Genomic DNA, 23,719 nt, shown 5'->3' on the forward strand with positions numbered 1-23,719 from the left:
GACATTAATAATGATAATGATAATAATAATGATAATAATAACAATAATAATAATAATAATAATAACAATAATAATGATGATAATAATAACAATAACAATAATAATAATAATAATAATAACAATAATAACAATAATGATAATAATAACAATACTACTACTACTATTACTACTACTACTACTAATAATAATAATAATAATAATAATAATAACAATTATAATAATAATAATGAGTCGGTGCTGCTCTACCTTAGACAGAACTTCATCGTGCACCACCGTGTTGGTGGTCAGCAGCACCAGGACCGTCTGCAGCAGTTTCAGCTCCTCCAGTCCATTCTCCATCAGCTGCCATAGCATGTTGATGATGTTCCCGGCGGCCGGCTGTCAGGGGGAAACACCAGACAGTGTCAGCGAGGGGCTGCCGCTTCTGGTTTATCTCAGGAAACTACCGAGATGACGCCCAGCATCACACCAGGTCACACCGGCCTCAAAAAAAAAAATCACAGCTGACGGCTCGACGGGTCTTTTGTTCAAACTAGCAGAAATACAGCTGGTTGTCATGCCAGCTGAGTCTCAGCTCTACCTGGATTAAGGTCAGGGGTGCGGCTGTGGCGTTGGGGCCGGGGGGCTCCCAGAGTTGTGGGGGACAGTTGATGCGCAATACTGGGAAGCCTGCCTAGGATACCGGTCCTCCCGGTGGGTGAAGGGGTTGGATTCTGGGCCTGGGCATGGTTCTGGTACTCGCTTGCCCTTGGGGTCCCCATCCGGGGACTGGGTTCTGCTGCCTGTCCGCCCCTGCTGGTATCCCTCCGTCAAGGGGTGTCTGCCTCCCTACCATCTGGCTCTGGCTCTTCGCGGGGTGGGTGCCCTCTGGCACTAATTATTTGAATTAGTTAATTATTTGATTATCAACTATGCAAATTAATATCTGTTTTGTTTTTTTTAAACTCAATACTTGGATATTGTTGCCAGTTGCTCTCTCTATCCCTCTCTGTCCCCTCTCTCCCTCTTCTCTCCCTCTTCTTGCCCCTCAGTTACATCCCCTTTCTGCTCTCTTTCTCACTCCCTATCCCTCCCTCAGTCCGGTCATGGCCAGAATATCACTCAACCATGAAAAATATAATAAAACCGGTAAAAAAGGTAGTTTCTGAACCAACCCGTGTGATTCACACCCTCGGGGTACAAGCTCTACCTTTGAGAGTAAAATCTGCCAGCCATCATAGGCCCTTGTTTGCACTTGGTCACTTGTAACTGTTTTGGGGGATTGGATCACGAGAACGGATCTTGAAGTATCTGCTCGCAATTAGCATTAACGTGCGTCTCGAGCGTGCCATTTGTGATCGAGACACTGTCCCAACAGCGTCTCGAAGTATCGATGTTTTGTTTCATTGTTGTTTTCTTTAAAAACACGCGAAAACTACCTGGGTTGTCGCCCAATCTTGCAATCCTCGCGTGAACCGATCGAGCCGCTGCGCGAGACGCTCTGCTCGTAAAACGCGTCCTGTGTGGGAGGGTGCTGGAGCGTGAGCAGAGCGTCAACGCGGTCGCTCTGCAGACGCTTCTGGTGTAAAACAGGGGTAAGAATGAACTTCCTGTTTGCGGACTATATCAAGTCACTCGTTTTAATTCTACTGCAGCTCGTATGGATCCGAACGAGGAGTAACGACTGGTGGGACAGAGTGGTGATGACCTCTTTTTCGGATCAACAGTGGCTGGCAAATCTTCGGATGAACGTCGCACATTTAATCACATATGTGGGAAACTGCGACCGCTGCTCCGCTGACAAAATACGCGAATGCGGAATGAAATTTATTAGCATCCTAATAAACGAGTCTAACAAAAATGATTTGTTTTGGCTTCTTGTTTGTAACTTTATAATGACGACGCCGGGAGGTGGGGCACCGACCAAGTACGTACACGGGAGAGGTGAGTGGAGTAGGCGGTCGTTAATGTGGACTGAGCTCGCATTCTGTTCGCACGTCCGTGACGAATGCGATTTTATACGATGCGGTTTGGGTAGTCGGATGACAAAACGGATTTGGACTGTTTGCACTTGGTTACTTTGTGTGTTTTTTGCCGATCGGGCAGACAGGACAGGACAAGGACAAACACTGAGCAAATTGGAAACACTCTTTACAGGAAACACGTGTAACTGTAGACAGCCCAGTCATTGTGCTGCCTCTTCATTGTTGAATATATTTGGTGACAACGGAGTCAGAATGCACCTTTAAATGACCGCATGAGAACAAAGAAACTCGTCCCAGTCGAAATTGTGCTTTTTTTTGAGACAAAAAGGTGAAGTAGCATGTGTCTCGTCACCTCAGACACCACCTCGTGGGACATGAGTCTCTGGATGGCTGCCAGACACAGCTGGGTGATTTTTGGCTCTTTGGTGCCACAGCCCATCAGGAAAGGCTGCACGACTTCGGAGCTGTTCTCCTTCAGCGCTTCAGGGAGACAAGAGACATAAAAACAAGAGAAACTGGTCAATATTTTCCAGGAGAAGCTCAAAATTTTTATCGAAGGAAGGAATGGAAGAAAGGACTGGAGAAAATGCGTAGATATTGACTTGAATAAGTGAGAAGAATAAATGCACAAATCTCAGAAATCAGTTTATGTCAAAGAAAGAAGATTTTATTTTCTGAGGATAGTGGCGCCGTTTTGCTTTTTCCAAGTGTTCAGAATGTCAACAGACATGAGGTTCTGGTATATGTACTAGAGATTTCATGTAATCTGCTAAATTAATATTTATGTCTGCAGGATACAAAAGTTAGACCCAGTGCCTGCAGATCTTAAGGATTGGGTGCAAGAGTAAAGATCTTTTTTATTATCTTGGGATACAAATGAATCCAAAACCAAGGCAAGAAGTAATGAAAATAAAAGTAAATAAATAAATCGGGCATTCAAGTACATTTTTTGGTGAATTGACCAAGTTACTTATGGGTTCCAACAATCCCTCTGACATAGAAGTAGAGAAGACCTTTGTGTTGGAGAGGAGTACTACATGAATCCCACGGGAGGTTCAGTTACCTGCCAGGATGTCTGTGTTTCTGGAAGCGATGGTCTTAATCTTCACGATGCCAGACTCTGCAGCCTAGTGGGCGCAGGAAAAAAAAAGAGAGAAAATATTAAGATGCGATGAACAGATAATGTATCAAAAGGTGCATGGGTGGGCCAGCTGGTGCATCAGGAACCCCTTCTGGGAGCCTCGGGGTGCTGAGGAACACATTTCAATTGAGCTTTAGCTTCGGGGGGACGTGCCGAGGCGGCAGCGTTGATCCTATTAATCTTTTATCTACCGCTTTACTGAGTTTGGAATCATACTTTTATGGTCGAAAAGTTACCTAGAGCTGCTTTAAACAACACACTTCTACTGAGCCAGCAGAGGAATCTCACATAATTAATACACCAAAGTGTCTTCAAGTCTAATAACGGAGGCCAAAGTCCTCTTAAAACATTTGGGAAATGGAGAGACCACTTTGAAGAACTAAAAGAGAATGAAAGAGTGAATGTTCTGAATAAGGCCACCTTATCCAACTTAATTCAACTTTGAAATCTACATTTTCCTTCCAAGACAGAAGAACCAACTCCTGTTATTACACAGCAATGCACAGTGCTCTTTACGCAACGACTAAGTTTTGCTTTAATAGCGCCAGTGTTCAGTCATCCGGGTGCAGCGCGTGTCCACCTTCTCCAACCTGGCTGATGTTCTCCTCCTCTGGTCTCCTTACACAACACTCACTCCTGTCAACAATGTCAGGCTGCAGCCACTAAGGGATGCCCTCGCTGCTCTTGGTTCTCCTCCAGCCGCTCATCTGCTCATGCTAGATGCAGACAGACTTCTTCAGACTGAACATGCTGCACAACTACTGAGGAGAACCTTGAAGCCACAGTCTCAGGTCACCAACCTCAGGCTCTTCACGGTGATGGTTTCTTTTGCTTGTGAGCTGAGCTGAGCTGAGCTGAGCTGAGCTGAGCTGAGCCGGCCTGGTCTCCAAATCTGTTGCTCTAGAAGAGAAATATCCTCCCATCATGCTTTCATTCATTCCTCAGGCATACCCAGGTGTTCCTCAAGTGTACCCAGGTGTTCCTCAAGTGTACCCAGGTGTTTCTCAAGTGTACCCAGGTGTTCCTCAGGGTTACCCAGGTTTTCCTCAAGTGTACCCAGGTGTTCTTCAGCAGTACACAGGTGTTCTTCAGGTGTCCCTCATGTGTTCTTCAGGTGTACACTGGTATTCCTCAGGTGTACCCTGGTGTTCCCCTGGTGTTCCTCAGGTGTTCGTTCCCCTGGTGTTCCTCAGGTGTACCCAGGTGTTTCTCAGGTGTACCCAGGTGTTTCTCAGGTGTAGACTGGGCGAGCAGGGCGTCAGCCGGGGATACTTCCCACCCCCAGCCAACCCCTGGCTGCCTAATGGTTTTTATCTCAGGCAGGACCAAAACCAATCAAAGCACAACAAACATCGGAACCCTGGTGATGTTTGCCCCACTGCTGCTCAATAAAGAAGACATGGGGAGGGGAAAAAAAAACAAAAAAACAATCAATGGGGCCCTTCTTCTCCTCTTGACCCAGAGAAAAGACTGGCTGTCGCAGTGCAAGACGGGTGGAGGAGTGAGTGAGAAAGTGGAACGGAGAGCGGCCGGGAAATGAACAGCAAGGGCTTTTGCAATCTGCTCCAGCAGGAGTGAGAAAAAAAGTGTTCCTTTAAAAACTGGTGCTCACCAGAGGAGGAAGAGGAAGAACAACAAAACAAGGAGTGCTTTAAAAGAAAAGAAAGACGAATCTGGCAAAGCTGACGTTTAAAACACCATGAGGACAACAAAGTTGATTTTGTGTTACAGTTGCTGACAGCAGCAGCACGGCTGCTTCCCTGAGTTCTGGGTCAGGGTTAGGGTTACGGTCAGGGGGTCAGGGCTAGAGCTAGGGTAAAGGTCAGGGTTAGGGTCAGAGCCTGGGTTAGATCGGTTTGAGCCAGGTTCTGTTCATTGGAGCACGAGGGAGCTCAGGTTGTTGACAAGCATCAATATTTCCCTGCATGACTATGTGAACCCCAAGGGCGCTGATGTCGGCGAGAAGCAGGGAACAGGGCTGTGGTTGATGAATCAATATAGACAGAGATGCGACATGGTGGCCCACGGCCCACGACGGCGAGATGGCGTTTGCTTTTTTGAGTTAATGCGGCAGCAGAAGCGGTGAATGGAAAGTACTACTAGAACTCCTTCTTCAATCCCCACTGGGGAAATTAGCATCATTACAGCAACAATATAGTGCAAAAAGAAGGGAAATTACATTTATGAAAAAGAAATAAAAATAACACAAAATAATTTTATAGAGTAAGAAAGGAGAAACAAGATATATTTACATCACACACAGTGCAGCGGTTCATCCATGGACCATGTGACCGGCGTTCCATTTGCAAGCAGCCAATCTGGCCTCAGCTAGGAGAATGCAGGCAGCTCCAAAGGCTCAGACTAGGCCGACTGGGCCAGCCTGGTCAGACAGCTTCAGTGACACTTCTGAGTGTTTTAAGGGAAAATCTCATTTCACTGAGGTTTTTCCAACAATGTGTCACTAGCCTGGAAATGAACAGCCCGCAAAAGAGCAAAAGTCCCTCTGTTCCTTCTCCTGCTCACTCTGCTTTTTAGAAACTGTGTGTTTGAATCCACAGTACTGGTCATCTGCCATTTGTGATGTCACAAAGGGGAATGGACACCTCTCCCAGATGGGTGCCAGGTGTTCAGTCTGTCCTTTGCAATTTCTGGCTGCCTTAGTACCTGTGGAAGGTCCAACAGGGCATCAGGGCTGGCAGGAGGTTGAAACACAGTGGGGTTTTATCTTCAAAAGGGCTAAACACACTGTTTTCAGGAGACCTTCAATGTCATTGTACAAGCTTTCACCTGCTCCACAATGAAATAAATAAATATGTGATACCCACAAGTTTTATCTTTTGACCAATACATTGTGGGTCCATTGGAAAAAATACACTGCCAATGTGTACTAAAGCAAGCTGCTCAGTGTACGGACGGATGGGGTGATAAAGAGTGTGTGTCATCTAGGGCAGTGAGGTCATAAAATCTGGTTCTACTGGTCTCTCATATGCCAGGGTGCAACAATAGACCTGAGCAATAAGAGGCCCTTATGTCACATGTGGCTATGCTGAGCTGCTTTCAGACAGAGCCATGATGTCACCAGTACAGCCACACACTACACACATCGCCCTGGGCTACACAACTACACAAAACAGACACACGCTAGTCTCAGCCCCGTTCCCGGTTACTGTCTCTGTACAGGGATGGTGAAGAAGGGGCAGCAGGATTCATCAATCACATTGTTGACACAGTGCAAGCTGCCTTCATCCACCAGGTCCTATTGCAACATAAAGTCACACAACTGTTAGTTGATTTTTTTTAAATACTAAAAAAAAAAAATCTAACATTGTCCAGATACAATGAATTTGTGATACTTTCAAGGTTTAAAATTTCATGTGAGGCCATATATGTAATCTTAAAAAAATCTTGTTCTGAATTACAAAACTAAGTACAAATTATAGTAGATGGGAGAATAATCAAGTTAAAGGCACTGCATGTGTGAACGGTAAAACATTGTTCATGTCCGGTTTCTTCAGAGTATATCGTCACTATTCTACAAAAAGAAAAAGCTGGACAAAATATTTTTAAAAAAAAGCAAGAAGTTCAACTCAACAATTCTAAATATTCCGAAAGCTGATACAAAGTCATCAACACAATTTGCCCAAAACGTCATCAGAAATCAAATAATTTGTTTACGTGTCACACATGTAAATATTCAGCTTAGCTCATGTCATGACTGAAACCGCGACAGTTCGCTCACACACCTGGGCACCTTCTCCATGCACACACCTGGGTATCCTGTCTTCACACAGCACTCACGTCTGGGCATCCTGTCTTCCACACAACGCTCAGCTGGCAGAAGGCCGAACTTTCCATGCATACGTCTACTGGCCACCAAAATAAACGTTTAAGTAAATAAATAAATAAATAAATCAAACAAACATCACGCTCAACACATTCCACAGCAGAGCCGAGGCCCGGTGGCTTGTGGGAAACGGGATGTAACTGGTGTGTGTGTGTGTGTGTGTGTGTGTGTGTGTGTGTGTGTGTGTGTGTGTGTGTGTGTGTGTGTGTGCCGATATGGAGTGGACGGTAAAAGGGGAGCAAGCACTCGGACAAGCGATGCACCGGCTTAACGAAGCTAACTAGCCGAGCTAACCTCTTTGACAGGGGGAAATTTCTTCTTGCACTCCATGGAGAGGGAACGCAAGTCCGTCTGCATGTTCTCCAGCAATTTCTTCACCGCTTCGGGGCTGCTGGTCGACATCTTTGACGGCGTCTTCGGCTATTCGGAGAATGAAAAGAAGGAAACAAAAATCTCCCCTTGTTGGGGGAAGAAACTTCCAGAAGGCTGAGAAATGCCTCCTGCCTCCCACCCATTCACCGCGGGGTTACTGGGAATGCACACAGTTTACTCGTCTCCCGTGGAAAATAAAAACGCCGCTGTCCATCAACACAGGATCCCACGTCTCGGCTTCGAGATTCGGTGCGGAGCGGAGCAGCGATGTGACGGGCCGGCGTCACTCTTCTTCACAGCCCGCCAACATTCGCCTCGCCGAGCAGCGGCCGTCGTCCACGTCGTTTCACGAAAGCTACCCGGTCATCGAAGGTACCTGCCGAGTCGAGGAGGCTGCCATCAGCGGCCGACAGCTCCGCTTCCCTTCCCACAATGCTTTGGTGCACAGTGACACGTCACTCAGACTTCCGTAAACAGTGAAGGGCTCATAGATGGTCCCCACATCGCCCTCTGCTGGAAGAGATCAACGTTGTATGGTGATAAACAAACAAACAAACAAACAAATACATTTGCGAAGGCTCACAGCCTGGAGGCAAAGAATGAATTTATTTTCTAAACTTATTGGAATCCGCAAACCTTGACGACATATGTTTTCAAAATACCTTTCCAACAGTTTTTTTTCATGAATATAAACAAACCCCATAACCTTTTCACTGCAGACTGACAAATAACTGTTTTTATTTGCCCTATATGCAGTAATTTAGGTCACACCCGTTTAAAGCTAAAATATTAACATACTGCTTGCCATTTGAAGAGTACCACAATATTTACACACTTTGTATTTCGTAAATTAATATTCATACAGCATTGTAATATCGTATATATAATTATCTGTTGCAAACTGTGGCTTCAACATGTTTAATCTAAAAAAAAAAATGCACGTCTATCTCAGGAAAGAAATTGTTTGTGAGTTGCAAAACATGCTGTGTTCCCATTTAGATATGAAAAGCAACACTGATCTCCTGTGGTTACACATTGGCAAACAAAAGAATTGCACATTCTACCTGTGAGCAAGGCTTTGAACAGAGCACACCAGGGGCCCGTTGCACGAAACTAGGATAAGGGATTAAGCCGGGATATGTTGGTCATCTTGGATGAACTTATCCGCGATTCGGTTGCACAAAAGTAGGATAGGTGGAAGAGCAACATGTTATGGTATAAGTTACCATGGAGATTTATTCTGTGGAGTGAACCTGCTCCAGAACAGGCTAAATTCTAGGATCTATTTAATCTCACCCTGTATTTCAGTAAACAATCACCACCAACGGAAACCAATCGTTATTCCACTCAACACTGCACATTGTTATCACATTCAACTAGACTCACTGGCATTATTTCAACTTTTGGAATCATTTAATTTCAATCATTATAGAGAACTTAGTTGAGCTAATGTTGCAATCATTTGATAATTTGTTACATAACTTATACTTTCCCATGCATCATATATAAAAATACACATCCCATATAAACATGAATACACATCAAAGAGTAACATGAGGTTCTTTTTTGTGACAGTTGACGGTCCTGTCACTATGCCTCCAATAATTGATCATGCACCCTGGCTACTTGGCCAAATGGTTAGTGCGCATGAGTATCACCTGGGAGTCTGGGGTTTGAAGCCTGCCCAGGCCCTTTCCTTTTTATTTCGGACTCATAAAATGTCTGCAGTCTTTACCTTCTTGTATTGTTTGCCCAAATCAGCCAGTTGCATTTGCTGCTGTAGATGCTGGGCATACAATTGTCTGATAACTTATGAGTTCTGTTTACCCGTGACAATTAGCACAGTGGCAATTTTGCATAATGGAAATTTCCTTCCATTAATTCCCACTATGTTGCCAGGATGGCTCTCTCCATACACAACATCTGAGTTGTAAATGTAGCTGTTTGGTGCACTTATTTTGAAATGCTATACTTTTGAGTCCTGTTACACAAATTACATTTTGTGTGGGCACCAAATGATGAGCAGACACCTTCTGCAAACAACGTACACTTGTACACTTAAATATTAGTTAGGGTTACCATTTTGCAGGATGTTCTTGTATTTTATCGCAGAACGTTTTCTTTTTTAAGCTCAAACGGACATTCAGTGAAGTTGTCTATTTATCATTGTTACGCTTTTTTGGAGCTACATTCACACAATTTCACTCACATCTGCAATACATTCCACCTACAATTTCAACTGGTTCGTAGTCGGAGTACGACTTCGTTTTCGGATATGATTATTATTATTATTAACTATTATGATCGTAATTGCGGTTGTTCCAGCGGAGGAGCGCGTTCGTATTTGTGCGCTTCCTACGCATTCAGACGGTCTGCGATACTTCGCCACGCTTTTCTCTCTGTTTTAACGCTGTGGTGGTGTTGCCTTTCTTCTGTATTTCTTCTTTTACCTCCTCACAAGCCTCCATGAGGATTTCCGTCTCGGACGGGAAAAGGACGCCGCTCTCGTTGTCATGGCGAATCCTTGATTCTGAGCTCGATAACGGGGGTCTATCTGAGGAAGCCGCGTGCGCGCACTTATCCAGGATAGGTTTCACTTGGCATGATGAATCCGTGTGCGTGCTCTCATCCTGGATGTGCTTTTGTGCAACCGATTAAGCCTGGACACACGTGTTGTGGATTGGTTGAGCGCGGCTTAGTCACTCATCTTGGATGACGGAATCCTACTTTCGTGCAACGCCCCCCCCCCCCCCCCCCCCAGGTGTCAAATTCTTTACCTGCCTCAGGTTTTGGATGAAAATGTGTAATTTTTGTTTTCTTTCTAATTTAAATGCAGCCACAAACAATTCAATCCTCAACACAGTCCAGTTTAGCTCATCCCACAATTCACTGGATGCCTTTTGCTTTTAGGGCCGTTGGTGCTTTGCGTTGCAGAACAGAGAGCTCCTCAAATTGGCAAGTGCAAAATGCAAAATAAGCCATCCTACCTCAAGCCTTGTGAAATGAGCAAAAGGATACACAACACAGAGACACAGAAAAAACAACAAACAGTCAAGAACCAGCTGGTTGCCTGTTTTATTCTAACTGTTTTGCCTGGGTATTAATTTGTGTGTCTTTTATATTTGTAACATTATTCTTTTTTTTTCATTTACTTTTTAGTACAATCTTTCACTTCACTCTGTGTTGGAATGAGTCATACATGTCACATAAGCACCAAATTGAAAAAGCTGTCCTCTTTTTTTGAAAAAAAATATATATATATATATATATATATATTTGAAATCATATAGGAAATTCATTTGCAATAATGAAAAAATGGATATTAATGGAATATAGTGTTAAAAAAAAAACCAAATGTATACTTACATTAAACATCTCTCATCGTCTCATATTCAGCAGAAATAACACAGAAGAGAAAAGAGAAGTTCATTTTGGAATGAAAGCATTCAACATCCCCCAAACTTTTCATCTCATTCATGTGGCATCCATCTGGCAATTTACATTTCAGAATCACGGGATTTCTTTGCATTGGAGATAAAGGAGGAGATAGTCATGCTGACAATACGATGAGTGGAAATATGCCAAATCTTCATACGGTGCTGTATGAATTAAGGAAACAGGAAAAATCTGACCAAAAAAAGGCTTTTAGAAATTATTATTTTGGGTTAAATTATAATCACATCATGTACTTGCAAATTTCAAAGTAGATTTATAAAATGTTAATTTTTCCTTATGTCTGTTGCAGCTGTCTTTAGCATGTTTGCACTGGATTCACAGGTATTGCTGCCGTGGTTGCGATGCACCGCAGAGGTGCTATTGAACACACACCAGTGCATTCAGGTGACAACTTGCACTCCAGCTGCAGCAAATGCTGGAATAAAAGTGCCATGTTGTTGAAATTTTTGAGAGACTTCTGTGACACGAGTATAAAGCCGCCCTTAAAAGCAAGTATGATCTAACCAAAGTTTACAAAAAAGGGGAGAACTTAAACCATCTGTCTGGCTCAGGACCTCTGGTTTCCAGCTCCACCTTTGTAGAATAAATCAGTCGGGCATTGCAACAGCCAGACCCCTCCCTCTTTGTCTCGAATTGGTAAAGATGACAGGTCAAAAAAAACATGATCAAAATAATTTTCTTAGTTAGTACAATACAACAATTAATTTCAATCAAATACAAAACGGACTCTGCAGCTTTCCAAAAAAAAATAATGAGCAACTCTCCAAAATATACAAGTAAAAATGCTGTTGCCAAAACAAAAAGGGCTCACATACATGCATGCACACAGACACACACATGCACCAACATTCCAGCTGATTAGTACAGACAGTTACACACTATTTTTAAAGTTGCACAATGTGCCCCTTCCTGCCACCTTATAAATTGAGGTATTGCAAGTTCTGATCCAAACCCCTGAATCTCTAGCAGTGAGACTCATTTTGAACAACGGGGAAGTAGCCGTCTTTTGTAGAAGGAGACTTCTGGTGGAAGTTTTGACCGTCGACTGCCAGCAGTTTCGCCTGTTCCTGCTTTGACTTGGGTAACTCGGTGGAAGGAGTGGTGAGAAAAATAAGGCGCTGGAACAAAACAATAAAACAAAACACACAAACACAGAGAAAAATAACCACACAACAGTAGAATGAATTGCAATTGATCACAATTGATGATGTACTTATTGATGACAATAATAATAAATTATTTGAAATAAGCAAAAACATCGGCAATAACAATTTAAACTGACCTCTGTCATTGTTCCAGGGGTGTAGTACAGCTTCATGGCCACCCACAGTGGGATACACAGCATCGAGGACAGAGCCAAAATCCAGCCTATGCCATTGCCCCACCATGGGTACACATATTCATTGTTAAACTTCAGAGGTGAGTACTTGATCAAGGCAAATGCAAATGTCCCCTATTAAAAGAGAGAGTTTAATGATTAGATAATAATATAAAAACATCAGTAGAAAATTATTAATATGCATGGTTAATGATTCTTTTTCCATCTTCACATGGCCGTTGTCAGATTTAAGTGCAGTTTCACTTTTAGCCACCAGAGGTCACTAGTTTCCCACAAGCAAAAGTAAGGAATCGCAAAGGCTTGCCACACGCACAAAGCACGTGGCAGGGGTGAAGTACAGCCAGCAGTATTTGATGACAGGGCTGGGCCGATAACCAATCATGTCCTCTATGTTGTCATAGAAACGGTCAGCACCTGCAGTCAGGAGGAGAGAACCAGATTTCCCTTTGTGCCCTACAATTGCTATAGTCAAGAATAGCACATTTTAGCCCTTGATGACACTTTGGCTTGATGAATGGAAGCCTGTTCTATACACTCACCATAAATCCAAGCGATGCACACAGTCTCAAAAATGGCCACAAAGAGCAAACACATCCCGCTGGCCGCATAGTAGTCAAAGAGCTGGAAGACGTACATGCCCCCCTGCCGGGAGAACGTTACTTTCAAAAACATAAAGTGGCATGAAGAGACCTGCTGAGGCAGGAAACATGACGTGTGTAATGTCACCAACATGGTATGAATCGATGCTCACTTGATAAAAATTTACCTCAGTCAGCATGATAAGTCCCATGAGAAATGAGAGCAACGCTACAACCAGGATGAGGAGCTCCCTGCGGTTCTTACGGCGGAAGGTGGCAGGATACAAGTCGACCATGGCTGTCACAAGGCTCTCCACGCACACAAACTGATCACAAACATCAACAGTGACAGGTAAGAAACACAGGGACTGGCATGTGCTTGTGTGCATGTGTACAGCTGTGTATTATTTTGATCATTTTAGAAACTGGCATTTCTCTGTTTGTGTGTTGATCTCACTTGACTGTCCAGCCCCAGGAAGACGATCATGATGAAGAAGCAACAGGCCCACAGAGGGGAGAACGGCATCATGGACACAGCACGGGGATAAGCTATGAAGGCCAAACCAGGACCTGAACATGGAGACGGCTCTCGTCAATATATCATACATCACAAAAGAGTAAACCAGTGAGAAACTCTTAGCCAAAAGCTGTTGCATACCAGATTCAGCGACGTCTGAAATTGGCAAGTTCTGCTCATAAGACATGAAGCCCAGAATGGCGAAAATTGCAAAACCTGCAATGAAACTTGTGCCACTGTTCAGGAAACAGAGGGCCAGGCAGTCCCTGTTGGAGAAAAGAGGATGAAAAACAGATCTGTCACTGACACAATTCAAATTCTATTCATCATTTTGGTCATAACGGCACAAAAGGGCCATGTCATTCCCTACCTGTAGCAGTTGTTGTTGTACTTGTTGTAGCTTCCAAGTGCAGTAAGACAACCCAGGCAGATGGCGTATGAGAAAAAGATTTGAGTTCCTGCATCCATCCACACCTGAGGAAGGAACCACGGCGTCAAACATTCCAACTGTGTGATTTATTAAATCTTGTTGCTATCGTTGGGGACAGCATTTCTCTACTAGATTTTGCAGTTTTGCTCCACATGCTATTTCCTCTCTTTTGACCGTAAAACAGGGTTTGATGATTGCGTTGGGCAGAGCATCCCAAAGCAATGCTGGGACAGTTTGTGCTATGGGAAAATACCTGTGGGTCTGACAGTCTGTCCAGGTCGGGGTACAGGTAGAAGTGGATCCCCCTGGAGGCCCCTGGTAAGGTGACCCCTCTGACCAGCAGGACCAATAGCATAGCAAATGGGAAGGTGGCAGTGAAGTAGACCACCTGCATGGTACAGCAACCATATTTTTTTTGTGCAGTTGCATTCGACTGCGCCTCGTGTGAGCAAGCGCTCAACTAGACAATAACCAAATGGCAACCCGTGATTAGGTGGAATGAGGAGACAAAGGCACATGACGATTCACCTTTCCGGTAGATTTGACCCCCTTCCAAATGCAGAAGTAGCAAATGACCCATGCCACTGCCAGGCAGATAACCAGATCCCAGTTTAACGAGCCAATGTGGTCGATGCCCGAGGAAATCCGCAGCACTCGCCGCCTGAGCCACAAGCATCATGACAAACAGGAGAAATGCTGAGGATTCACTGGGCGCTGTATTGAACAATGGCTGCTTTTTTGGAAATGTTTAGTCTCAAAGGTACTGGCTAGAGACCAACGGTAAGAAGATCTGGAAGTTATATTCAGTCTTGTCAGCACAAAGCAATATTATCTTCAGTCATTAGAAAATCCACCTGCTTTGTTCGTTTGGCGAACTGAGTTGCAACCGTGCCAAAAAAGGTACTTACTCCCAGAACTCAATGACAGGCGAGGTGGCGTTCTCATGGTGATTGATGGAGCTGTTCCCCCTCTGAAATGCCATACAAGAATCTTGAATGAAGGGAAGACAAAAAGCATTCAACCCTGCGAATAAATCAAGGCTTCCACAGAGGTTTCCAAGTCACACAAAGAAAAGTGAAACGGGGCCAGCGCTGAGAATAAAACAAAACAAAACAAAACAAAAAAAAGTGCTTGCGCAACTGCCATCCAGAATCAAACTAAGAATAAACAAAACAAAAAAATGACAATGCTAAATTATAATGTAGCAGTGCTGCTAAGTGGTGTGTAAGAGTGTCAATCTTAATCAGCCAGATCTCCTGTAGCCACGTGATTACAGCATTAAAAAATACCCTTGCATTGTGGACAGTGAAGGCCCGGTAGAAGCGTAAAAAAAACCCAACAACTTTATAGTTAAACTGATCTTTTTGAAGTGTGACCTGTCAATGGACGATGTGTAACAGGCACATCATGTGATAAATGGCGCCTCTCACTTGTGTTCCAAGTGTTGTTGCAGGAAGCCCATGGCAGATCCCAGGTGAAGCAGTTGGACAGGAAGAAGATGGCCCAGGCCAACACAACAATGTAGTAGATGTTGAGCAGAGCAACGATCACCTGGGTTGCATAACCAACCCCTGTAAGAAACAATGTCAAAGGTGTGAGCTGCGCCAACATGCATTACAACACACTGACAAGTCTGGCATGTGAGCACTTGAAGCTTTAAAGTTACAAATAAAGTTTCCTATGGGAAAAACAATGTTGTGTGCGTCTGACGTAAACCAATTGTGCCAAAGTGTGATACAGATGAATTAGCATTCTATTAAGTCTTGCTACGTCTTGTTTACCGCATAAGCAACTCATTGTAACTTTACCAAATTTATACAAGGACACATTTAACCCTCTGAGGGAAAAATTAAGGTTTAGCTAAGTTTTGACATCAGCACAGATTATTTTTCTTGCAAAACAAGAATTACCTTCAAACAATGGGCAGATCTTCCTCCAGCAGGTGATTCCTCCCTCGCTGGTGTACTGACCGAGAGACGTCTCCAAAAAGAAGACGGGGATCCCACAAGCAAACAAGAAGATGAGGTACGGAATGAAGAAGGCACCTGGACACACATGCCCAATAAATACGCACAGAATTGATACATCTTGCATTTGCACAAGTGAGCTGCATTAGATCTGTCTGGTAGCCTGCTTTGCTCACTGAAACAAGGACAGCCATAACTAAAACATGGGATTCCTGAGAAGAATTGAGATAGCAAAATCTGTTTGCCTCCACTTCTTCTTCAAACAAAACGATTCAATGTCCAACAGTATCTGGACTGGCTCCCTAGAAAGATGCATTTACTTCTGCATGGCTGAAATGAAGCGGAAATCCAACCAGTTGTGCTGGGTTAGGGTTAGGGTTAAGAAGAATAATCTGTGTTTCCAGAATTTACCTCCTCCATTCTTGTAGCAAAGGTACGGAAAACGCCAGACGTTCCCCAGTCCGATGATCTCTCCGGCCACCGACAGAACAAACTCGACCTTGTTTCCCCACTGACCCCTGTCTGTCATCTTCTCCTCTGTGCTGTGCACAATGTCCAGTGGCTGGCTGGGCCTATTGGAAGGTTCCACCTTGGGCATGCTCTCCATGTCATCTGTCGACCCTCAGGGTGGAATTTAAAAAAGGGGGAGCAAACTGAAATTGTCATCAGGTAACGTGGTAGTAAAAGAATCAACTGACAAAAATCTCAATAGTGAATTTCTGTTTGTAAAACAGAAAAATAATCACCTTATCTGATTAAAATATCAATACACACACACACACACACATATGTATATATATATATATATATATGTATATATATATATATATATATATAGTGTTCACAAGACCGTGGGCGGAGTCGACGCGGTAAAGCAGGACAATGTTTTCGACGGCATTATTTCTGTGCGATACAAACAACAGCGCAGCGATGGACAAAGCAGAGGTTGTTTTCTGGGAGAGTAAAGGTGTAGTTCAACCTTTATATTTTCACCAAAAGTAAACACGAGATGGACACAACGGGAAATGGCATTTATTTAAAAACAAAAACAGACACTAAACACGCCTCCTTATTTGAAATAGCTGGCCTAGCGAGCCAAGGACGACTTTGTTTAACGCCGCGGTGTTCGAGGCTTCCTCGCGGCGAAGGAGCAACTTGATTTGTTCCGAGCGCTTTCCGTTTGCCGCTCGTCGTTTTCGCGAATATGGTTGGCACACTCGCGATGTCGAGGGCATTCCCGGTTCGCCTGCCTCTCCCCAAAAGACAAAATAAACATGTATTGAAAAAGCTGTTTTCAAAAAATGTATACACATATAAATATATTTGTACACCATCAACAGTAGCTACTTGTATTCACGGTAAAATGTACCCGGCACGGAAGTTCCGTGTCGAAGGAGTTGGCGTGGATGTGCGCTCCGACAGGGAAAATCGACGAGGACACTGAGCCAATCCAGTGCCCTGCTCGTCGCTACGTCACCACTAAACTCGCTTAGTCTCGCTTGGACCCTGGGGGATTGAGGTACCAAAACAGCACCCCCTACAACTGTGTAGCGGCCAGTGCGAACGCTCTACAAACGCCCCGCTGCTGTTTTGGCTCAGCTGTTTTATTTAGTGCTACTGCTGCATCCACGCCACCCTTCCAGTGCTGTCGCAGGCACCTAAGGTGGTCACCGGTCCGTACCCTGGGTGGTGCGGCAAAAATTATTTTAGTGATTCCGGTCGGGATGGGCTGATTTTTCTTTGACAATAAAGTTCCTTAATGTTTTTGTTTTGCAGGTTTATTAGTTATTGTTGGCTTGCTTGTTTCACGTTTACTTTGCTTCGCATGTTTATTTTGACTTTAATAATTTTTTTTGCTTGATGTTTAGTTGCTTGCATGTTCGTTGAGTGCCATTAGGTTGCTTGTTTAACGTCTGCTTTGTTTTGCACGTTATTTGGGTTTTGATTATTTTTCTTTTGCTTGGCTTGCTCTGCAGGTTTAATGTGGGGCTATTCGTTTAGTTAAGATTATTCTTCAGTGGGGTTATTGAGTGGGTTGTCTATTCGTCTTGTGTTTGGTTTGTGGTGTTTAGTTTTGTTGTTAAAGATGAACGCAGTCTAACCCTGGGTTTTTAACTAATTTAGTTCTTTGCCTTCTTCTCTTTTGGGTATCTTTTCCTTGGGAGGGTTATTTTAATATATGACGCGCGCTATGTAGCTTCCATTTTATCTCTGTTGTGTTATAAAAGAAAAGAACAAATATATTTTTTTCTCCAAATAAAATGTATTGCTTTTGTATGCTGGACCCAGTCTCAAGCTTTCATCAGTCAACAAACTTGTGTGCTTTTCATGTTACTCTTATTAATTCTCCAGGTGAAATTCCTGGAGTGGCGTTGTTGGCAACTATTTAAGTTACTCTTAAAAACTATAGGTAATGCGTAATCCTGGGTAATTAAAAAAATTAAAAAAAAATTCTATTAATATTTCTATGCCTTAATTGGCTCTTCTCTGCCCTTTGCGGTTGCCACACAAACACCAACACCTTCTCTCTTCCATCAAAAACCTTCAATCAGTCACATAACACTGTCATAAAAAACATGAACACCAGTTGGATTTACTGAACCTGCATTTTGTTTCAGGTACAGTATATTCTCTTGTGAAGTTTTTGCACTGTCTCTTTTTCTCTTACAGGTATGTCAGGTTCTTTTTGCATGTACCGTAATTTCCGGACTATAAAGCGCACCTGAATATAAGCCACACCAGCTAAATTTAGGGGGAAAAAACAAATGTGTACATATACAAGCTGCACTGGACTATAAGCCGTTCGGCAGCTGCGAGCTGGGCATGTGGATGGTGGTCATAGACCTTCCGTCTCCACGCTGAAAAGATCTCCTCAATGGGGTTGATGAAGGGGGAGTAAGGGGAACGAACCAGACACACCCTCCTGACTTCAATTAGTTGACTAATTTGCATAACTTCAATCAGCTGCTTTTCAATGACAATTAGAAAAAACAAGAGATAATATATTTGAATCTATAAAGTGAACTGCTGCTCACTTCAACTTTAACCTATTGGTTCAATTTAGAACGTGAGGTTATCTGTTCTGACATACTTTGTGAAAGCATTTGTAAATTTGTGAGTTAAAATCAATTGTTTTGGTCTTGGTAGAGCTTGTCTGTAAAAGAAGTTCTGTAAATGTGTCCACTGTATGCAGTTTGTGTCAAACAAACAAATGTTTTAACTGTATAAGTCACACAGGCTGATGTTGTGCAAACTGTGTAAAGAGTTTTGGAAATGTTGTGAAGTAATGGAATTTGTGTTGGGACGATTGTAAAAAACTGTAATGGCAGCAAAAGTGCACCAGACTAAATGTCTAGTTGGTCTACCTAAAACAGACCAACTCAATAAAAAAAAAAAAACATTATCCCTAACATAAATACTGTCCAGTGAGAGCGTATCCATTTCATGTGTCAGGGATCCAAAACTCTGTGTTTATACGTTATTTTAATTGTTTGTTTATATGTCCTTGGCGTGTCACGCGTTCTCACGCTGTTCAGCGATGGCTCTTCCGTGTTACGTGAGCACGTTACGAGTTAGTCTGAAGTTCTAGGCTGTTTGTGAGGGTTAGTGGGCGCCACTGAAAGAAGTTCTCTGTGTGGAGTAAACAGGCAGCTCACTCACCGTGCTCACTCCTGTCAGCTTGCATTAGGCCACCACTTCCCCCTCACTCCCGAGCACATTGTGGTCTATATTCAGACAAATTGGTCACGTGTGTGTGTGTGTGTGTGTTTGTGCGTGTGTGCGTGCTTTGTGTGTGCGTGTGTGTGTATGTGTGTGTGTGTGTGTGTGTGTGTGTTTGTGCGTGTGTGCGTGCTTTGTGTGTGCGTGTGTGTGTATGTGTGTGTGTGTGTGTGTGTGCGCGCTGCACAGGTGGAAAACCCCAACGCAACTGTCCATGAAGGGATACCATAATCAATTTCTACCTTTCAACGAAACACTCAGCCCAGTTCAGCTTTTCTGGGTTCCTCGCAGTGCCTGTCAGGCGAAACAAGGCCAATCAAGTTCATCGATCTTAGGGCCGTTGTTTTCAGCTCTTTACTAATCAGCTCAGGTTCGTGCAGTCAAGAGCTAGGAAGGTGCTCGTGAAGGAAGGGTGTCAGCAGCAAAGGGCCAATCACAGCCATCGGTGCAAAAATGTGATTCTGCCGGGGCATGTAAAGAAGATGGTGGCAACGGCACCATTGCTGCTTCACAGCAGGAAGGTTGTGGGTTCAATAATAATAATAATAATAATAATAATAATAATAATAATAATAATAAATAATAATAATAATAATAGCTTGAATTTATATAGCTCTTTTCAGGATACCCAAAGTGCTTTATAATTGAACCCTTTATTCATTCACACCAGTCATACTGGTGGTGGTGACCTACACCACCAATTCCAACCTTCCTGAGTATCTTTAGGCAGTAGAGGAGGTCTTACTGGCCTTGATGGCCCACCACTGCTGTTTAGGTTCTATAGGTCCAGGTCCTTGGGTTTAAATGCTGAGTTGTAGGCGACTGTACCTCTTCTCTTTGTTACTTGACCTCTCACTTTTCAACCTTTTATACGTTGAAAAAGCCGAAACGTCATCAAGCAATTAAGGACAAAGTTAGACAGACTGAAACAGAGTGGAAACCCTAGAGCAGGGGTGTCAAAGATACGGCCCGCTGGCCGGATCAGGCCCGCAAACTGTTTTTTTCCGGCCCGCGAGATGATTTAGCAAAATATAAAAACTGCAATTTACCAATGAAAGGAAGTGCTGTTCTAAATGTGTTCACTTGGTGTCGCAGTATTGTTTCTGCTTCGCAAACAAACTCAATACTGAGGCTGAGCAAATCAGCACAAGTACAGCCACTCACGTCTCCTATTGGCTACCCTCAGTGCCCCAGAATGTCTCCTATTGGCTACCCTCATTGCAACAGAACGTCTCCAATTGGCTACCCTCATTGCCCCAAAATGTCTCTGTCGAAACAGACAAAGCTGATGCAGAGCAGTGTTGCCAACTGTGGCGACTTTCTCCAACCAAAACAGTCGCTGTTCTCCCAGTAGCGACTTTTTTTTGTCAAAAGCGACTAGCGACAACTCTAGCGACTTTTCCTGCTGTTATTACGTTGCAATCAAGTGCAAATTGTCAATTATGAAAGTTAGACGATGATGTCGTTTGGCGACTTCTAGCGACTTTCAGGACAGCCAATAGCGACTTTCCTTACTGAGGAGTTTGCAACACTGATGCAGACTGCAGAGTCCTCAAAGAACACGAACGAAGTAAAACAAAGAAAACAATTGGAAGTTGTTGTTATTTTTACGTTATTATTCCCATACCATGATTTTAGCGGTCCGGCCCGCTTGGGAATAGATTTTCCTGCATTAGGCCCGTGAACCAAAATGAGTTTGACACCCCTGCCCTAGAGCATATCTCACAAGCAAAATTTCTGTTCTATGACACAGGCCTCTGGTCTCGGTAAGGTTGCCTTTTGTGAACTAAGCTCAGGAAACAATGCAGTGAATGGAAATCCAATTTGGCCAGGGCCATGTGTAAAGTCATCAAAGTGATTCTCCTTCTCCTGGCAGAGGAGGCAGAGCTGGAGCACAAGTGTGACTCTCTGTGTGTGGAGTGCAGCTGTAGGTTTGGACCTGCTTCTGGTGCCAAGATCTTCAGCTCCTTGAGACAAATTGTGGTCGGGTGTAAAAATAGAGAGCCTTGTTTTCAGAAGGGCCTCGATGGGAATCAAGTCTTGATGCAACAAAAGCGGAAGGGAGAGGTGAAGGTGACTTAGCCTCGCAGCCAGATCACAGTTTGTAGTGAGAGACTCAGTGCGGATGCCAAATGACTCACTTTAAACACAGTCCTTTATGTGACACACACACACACACACACACACACACACACACACACACACACACACACACACACGACAAAACAGCTAACTTCATGCTCAAAACTCACATTGTGAACCAGTTCAACCATGTGTGGATACACAGAATGAAAAAAAGAAAAATACTTGTATAAAGAAAAAAAAAGACCCGAATTTGCCAGGTCTTCTGCATTGGGCCACATGGCCTCGTCAACTTCACACCGGAAGTCTTCCCTGCCAAGGCACTTCAGGAAGAATCTCTTTACATGCCTGATCCATCCCTGACAGTGCTCAGGTGTGATCTCCTGGCAAGCGGCATTCATGGCTTCCAGGAGGGCCACCTGGGCATGTGGATGGTGGTCATAGACCAGACCAGACCTGACCAAAGTACAGCCCACGGGCCACATCCGGCCCGCTGTATGTCCCTGTCTGGCCCATGTAAGGCCAGTCATAAATTACGCGATCTACCGGTCGATCGCGAAGGTAGTTTTGCTCAATTGCATGGAGAAAGAGAGTCGCAAAGATACTTTAGCGCGATACCCCCCCACCCTCCCAAAAAAAAGAAAACGTCTTCCGTCCGTGGTCCTCCGACACAATTCAGGTTTGTCATGTGGCCCCTTGCAAAAACTAATTGCCCACCCCTGTCATACACCATCCATCTCCATACTGAAAAGAGCTCCTCAATGGGGTTGATGAAGGGGGAGTAAGGGGAAAGAACCAGACACACCCTCCTGACTTCAATTAGTTGACTAATTTGCATAACTTCAATCAGCTGCTTTTCAATGACAATTAGAAAAAACAAGAGATAATTTATTTGAATCTATGAAGTGAACAGAGTTCACTTCAACTTTAGCCTGTTGGTTCAATTTAGAACATAAGGTCATCTGTTCTGACATACTGTGTGAAAGCATTTGTAAATTTGTGAGTTAAAATCAATTGTTTTGGTCTTGGTAGAGCTTGTCTGTAAAAGACGTTAAATAATTTTGTAAATGTGTCCACTGTAATGCAGTTTGTGTCAAACAAACAAGAAATGTTTTAATTGTTAAAGTCACACAGGCTGATGTTGTGCAAACTGTGTGAAGAGTTTTGGAAATGTTGTGAAGTAACGGAATTTGTGTTCCGACGATTGTAAAAAACTGTAAATTCTTGTTATCTACCCAGAAACACACTGTATATAAGTACGAAAAAACAGCAAATTGTCACTTAACCTCTTCATAATGTGCTGTACTAAACTCATTGTACCCCAATTGTCTATCATTAAACTTAAACTCAGACGAGATAGATCTAGTCACATGATCAATAAGGAAAGGCACTTACCTTTCATGACGTTGTATCTGGAGGGTCTGAGCAAGTGAAACCTCCTGCGTTAGGGTGGAAATGTGAGAAACTGAAAATTTTAATGCTGTGGGCAGTGACCCCCCCCCCCTTCCCCCCGCCGGGCCTGCCCCCTCTACGAGGAGCCACCTCCTCTTTGTTCAGCTTTATTCAGATTCCCTCACACACTGCACACTGGAGATCTGTGCCGCCACACTGTGCTGGACTGATTGCATAACACACAGTCTCCCAGAGAGTCCTGTGCAGAGGGAAAAAAGTGACAAAAATAATCACCAATTAGTTTTCAGGCTGGATGGAGGTACATGTTTTGAGGAAATTATAAAAGCAGTAACTAAGGTAAAAACAAAACAAAAAAACCCATAAATAAATAAAATTGGGGAGCCCATTATAAATGATTTCCCACTCCTGGGAACCACCAGTACTAAAGGTCAAAACGCTGTCAATCACTGGGTAAAGTCAATATTGAGCGGCCATTCTGTAAAATAATAACTTTTTTTTTCTTTTTTTCTTTTTTTAGCCACTGCTTGACATAAACACAGCCCCTGGCCTGGGGACAAGCACGATGCCGTACATCACTACTGAACAGTGTCACAGTTCTGTTAGTAGGTGACAGTACTTTTCCACTCAGCATGCCAGCCACTCCCACCTCATCAGCCACTCCACTCACCTGTGCTCACAGCTGCTCTTCATCTGCAATCAGCTCAGTATATATGCTCCTGCTCCATACCCATTCTTTGCCAGATTGTTCTTTGTCCTCATGCAAGACCTTCCAGCGGGTCGCTGCCTGATCACCCGTTGCCGACCGAGCCTGTCCCTGACCCGATCCTGCTTGGATTTCCCTGGTGTTCTGACCTGCCCGCTTCCGCTCTTGGTAATCCGCCTCCTGCCTTCTCGGT

General features: G+C 43.7%; 2 protein-coding genes across 5 annotated transcripts in view; both read right to left on the reverse strand.

Annotated features, from left to right (window-relative positions):
• The window catches only part of mon2 (MON2 homolog, regulator of endosome-to-Golgi trafficking), a 36,338-nt gene extending 28,568 nt beyond the window's left edge, over nucleotides 1–7,770 (reverse strand). For all 3 annotated transcript variants that reach the window (XM_076037979.1, XM_076037980.1, XM_076037978.1), the window contains exons 1-4: nucleotides 7,244–7,770; nucleotides 3,028–3,091; nucleotides 2,317–2,444; nucleotides 247–378 (exon numbers count right to left, since the gene is read on the reverse strand). In XM_076037979.1, coding sequence (XP_075894094.1) covers nucleotides 247–378; nucleotides 2,317–2,444; nucleotides 3,028–3,091; nucleotides 7,244–7,351 — 432 coding nt within the window. In that variant the 5' untranslated portion in view covers nucleotides 7,352–7,770. The remainder of the gene's footprint in view (nucleotides 1–246; nucleotides 379–2,316; nucleotides 2,445–3,027; nucleotides 3,092–7,243) is intronic.
• A 3,888-nt stretch (nucleotides 7,771–11,658) lies between these two features.
• On the reverse strand, nucleotides 11,659–22,973 carry slc6a13 (solute carrier family 6 member 13). 2 transcript variants are annotated; one of them, XM_076037985.1, is made up of 15 exons: nucleotides 22,806–22,973; nucleotides 16,020–16,220; nucleotides 15,552–15,686; nucleotides 15,072–15,212; nucleotides 14,550–14,631; nucleotides 14,170–14,302; nucleotides 13,895–14,029; nucleotides 13,582–13,685; nucleotides 13,353–13,477; nucleotides 13,152–13,264; nucleotides 12,883–13,020; nucleotides 12,656–12,758; nucleotides 12,430–12,530; nucleotides 12,060–12,230; nucleotides 11,659–11,895 (listed from the first exon to the last, which is right to left on the reverse strand). In XM_076037985.1, the coding sequence occupies exons 1-15, from the start codon at nucleotides 22,810–22,812 to the stop codon at nucleotides 11,740–11,742; spliced, it is 1,845 nt and encodes a 614-aa protein (XP_075894100.1). In that variant the 5' UTR covers nucleotides 22,813–22,973; the 3' UTR covers nucleotides 11,659–11,739. The 2 variants fall into 2 exon arrangements, with proteins under 2 accessions (XP_075894100.1, XP_075894099.1); XM_076037984.1 differs by having other exon boundaries at nucleotides 16,020–16,229.
• Between the last annotated feature and the right edge of the window lie 746 nt (nucleotides 22,974–23,719).

This window comes from Nelusetta ayraudi, unplaced genomic scaffold, assembly GCF_046127955.1.
Source record: "Nelusetta ayraudi isolate G7.1 ecotype Tasmania unplaced genomic scaffold, CSIRO-AGI_Nayr_v1 ptg000053l, whole genome shotgun sequence".
Classification (NCBI taxonomy): Eukaryota; Metazoa; Chordata; class Actinopteri; order Tetraodontiformes; family Monacanthidae; genus Nelusetta; species Nelusetta ayraudi.

Excerpts from the sequence above, each read along its gene's own strand:
- slc6a13 (XM_076037984.1), bottom strand. Across the intron at positions 14,632-15,071 it reads CAACAACACTTGGAACACAA|ATTCTTGTATGGCATTTCAG; the intron begins GTGAGAGGCGCC and ends CCTTCATTCAAG. Across the intron at positions 12,759-12,882 it reads GACTTATCATGCTGACTGAG|GGGGGCATGTACGTCTTCCA; the intron begins GTAAATTTTTAT and ends TTCTCCCGGCAG.